Genomic DNA, 1,543 nt, shown 5'->3' on the forward strand with positions numbered 1-1,543 from the left:
GGCACATGCAATCATCAAGCATCTATTACAGAATGATGCGTGTGCTGAGAAAAATTTATGGGCTTATTCTTCTGCCGCAATTGATTTCAAGTACATCATTAATAACTTTTGTCGGAATTCACGTGTTTGTGGTGAGTCTATTCCCCAGAAATGCCAAAAATGAAAATTCACATTAATGTCCCTGAACATCAAATTCACTCCGACTTATTCTATTTCATTTTAATTATGCAATTTCACTAACAATAATAATAATCATAATAATAACAACAATATTAATCATTATTATTTTTTTCATTCATATTTTCTACAAATTAAAACTTGCATTATTAAGAAAAAAATGTCCAGGTAATTAGAACAATTATAATTATGATTATAATTATTGTTCAATTTTTTCATTGACGAAAATTTGAATTTATATAAAATTACCCAGACGAAAACCGTAAACCTAGGAGATCCATCATCAGCAGGAGTTGTCCTATTAACTCTCTTCAGCGCTCTTATTCAACTGGGAGTATATTGTCTCGCGGGTAATTCTATAATTGTGGCGAGCGATCTCACGACATCGGCGGCATACAATTGCCAATGGTACAGAGAAGATTCAACATTCAAAACCAAAATGACGATATTCCTATCAATGTCGAAAAAGCCCATGTCCGTCAGTGCCATCGGCCTCTTCGAGTTGTCCTGCATTACGTTGAAAAATGTGAGTAAAAATAATTCAACTGATTAATCAATACCAATTTACGCACGTGAACTTCAATTAATCAATTACCTCTAGTCATTTTTTATTTATGTGTACTTTGTCCACAGGTTCTAACTAAATCTTATTCGGCAATGGCGCTTCTGCAAAAATCTGCTGAATAGATTAATTAGTCCACTATTTATTTAACACTGTACACTGAATTTATTAAAATTCCTTCTGCTGTATTGTGATTTTGTAATTTATTATCAGTATATATATATGATTGTAATAGATTAATAGGAGAGTCTGGGAAAATTCATAAAGCATGGCGGAAAATTTATGCTCTTTACCCTCGTGCTAAGAGGAGACCTATTTTCCCTCCTCTGTTTTTCACGTTCACCGCACATAAAAACATTTTTATTTGAACTGACCTTCGCGTGGGTATCATCGATTGATCTCCTATTGATAATCCTAAAAATCCGCCAATTACCTTTCATAAATTCCAGAATTCCCGCCTCCATGTCTGACACAAGACTGAACTCCAATTCCTATCTCCAGATTCAACGCACAAGATCGCATCAATAAAATATTTGTTCTCTAATAAATTCATGAACAGTCGTTACACTATTCCCAGAATTTTTGTACAATTCCTCCAAAAATTATGAAATAATAATCACGTAATGAGTCTGAAATAATTCAGGGAGAATCAGAAGCTGCAGCGGGTATTATCGATTGAATTACGCTTTTATTATTCTACGGTACTCCGAAGGCAACTGCCGGATAATATATTGCATAGAGATATTGTCATCAATGCGTAATGAGATAATGAGGGGAAATGTAGTAGCTGAAGACTTGGAGGGA

The 1,543-nt window shown here is 34.0% G+C and overlaps 1 protein-coding gene across 2 annotated transcripts in view; it reads left to right on the plus strand.

The window, feature by feature from the left end:
- LOC105270852 (odorant receptor 7a-like) overlaps positions 1 to 1,543 on the plus strand; it is a 12,974-nt gene that overhangs the window by 9,265 nt on the left and 2,166 nt on the right. Inside the window, exons 5-7 of one of the 2 annotated variants that reach the window (XM_011312072.1) lie at positions 32 to 131; positions 431 to 703; positions 811 to 894. In XM_011312072.1, coding sequence (XP_011310374.1) covers positions 32 to 131; positions 431 to 703; positions 811 to 864 — 427 coding nt within the window. In that variant the 3' untranslated portion in view covers positions 865 to 894. Of the gene's footprint in view, positions 1 to 31; positions 132 to 430; positions 704 to 810; positions 895 to 1,543 lie in introns of those variants that run through there. The other variant, XM_011312073.1, reaches the window with a different exon arrangement.

The sequence above is a fragment of the Fopius arisanus genome, unplaced genomic scaffold (assembly GCF_000806365.1).
Source record: "Fopius arisanus strain USDA-PBARC FA_bdor unplaced genomic scaffold, ASM80636v1 scaffold00096, whole genome shotgun sequence".
NCBI lineage: Eukaryota > Metazoa > Arthropoda > Insecta > Hymenoptera > Braconidae > Fopius > Fopius arisanus.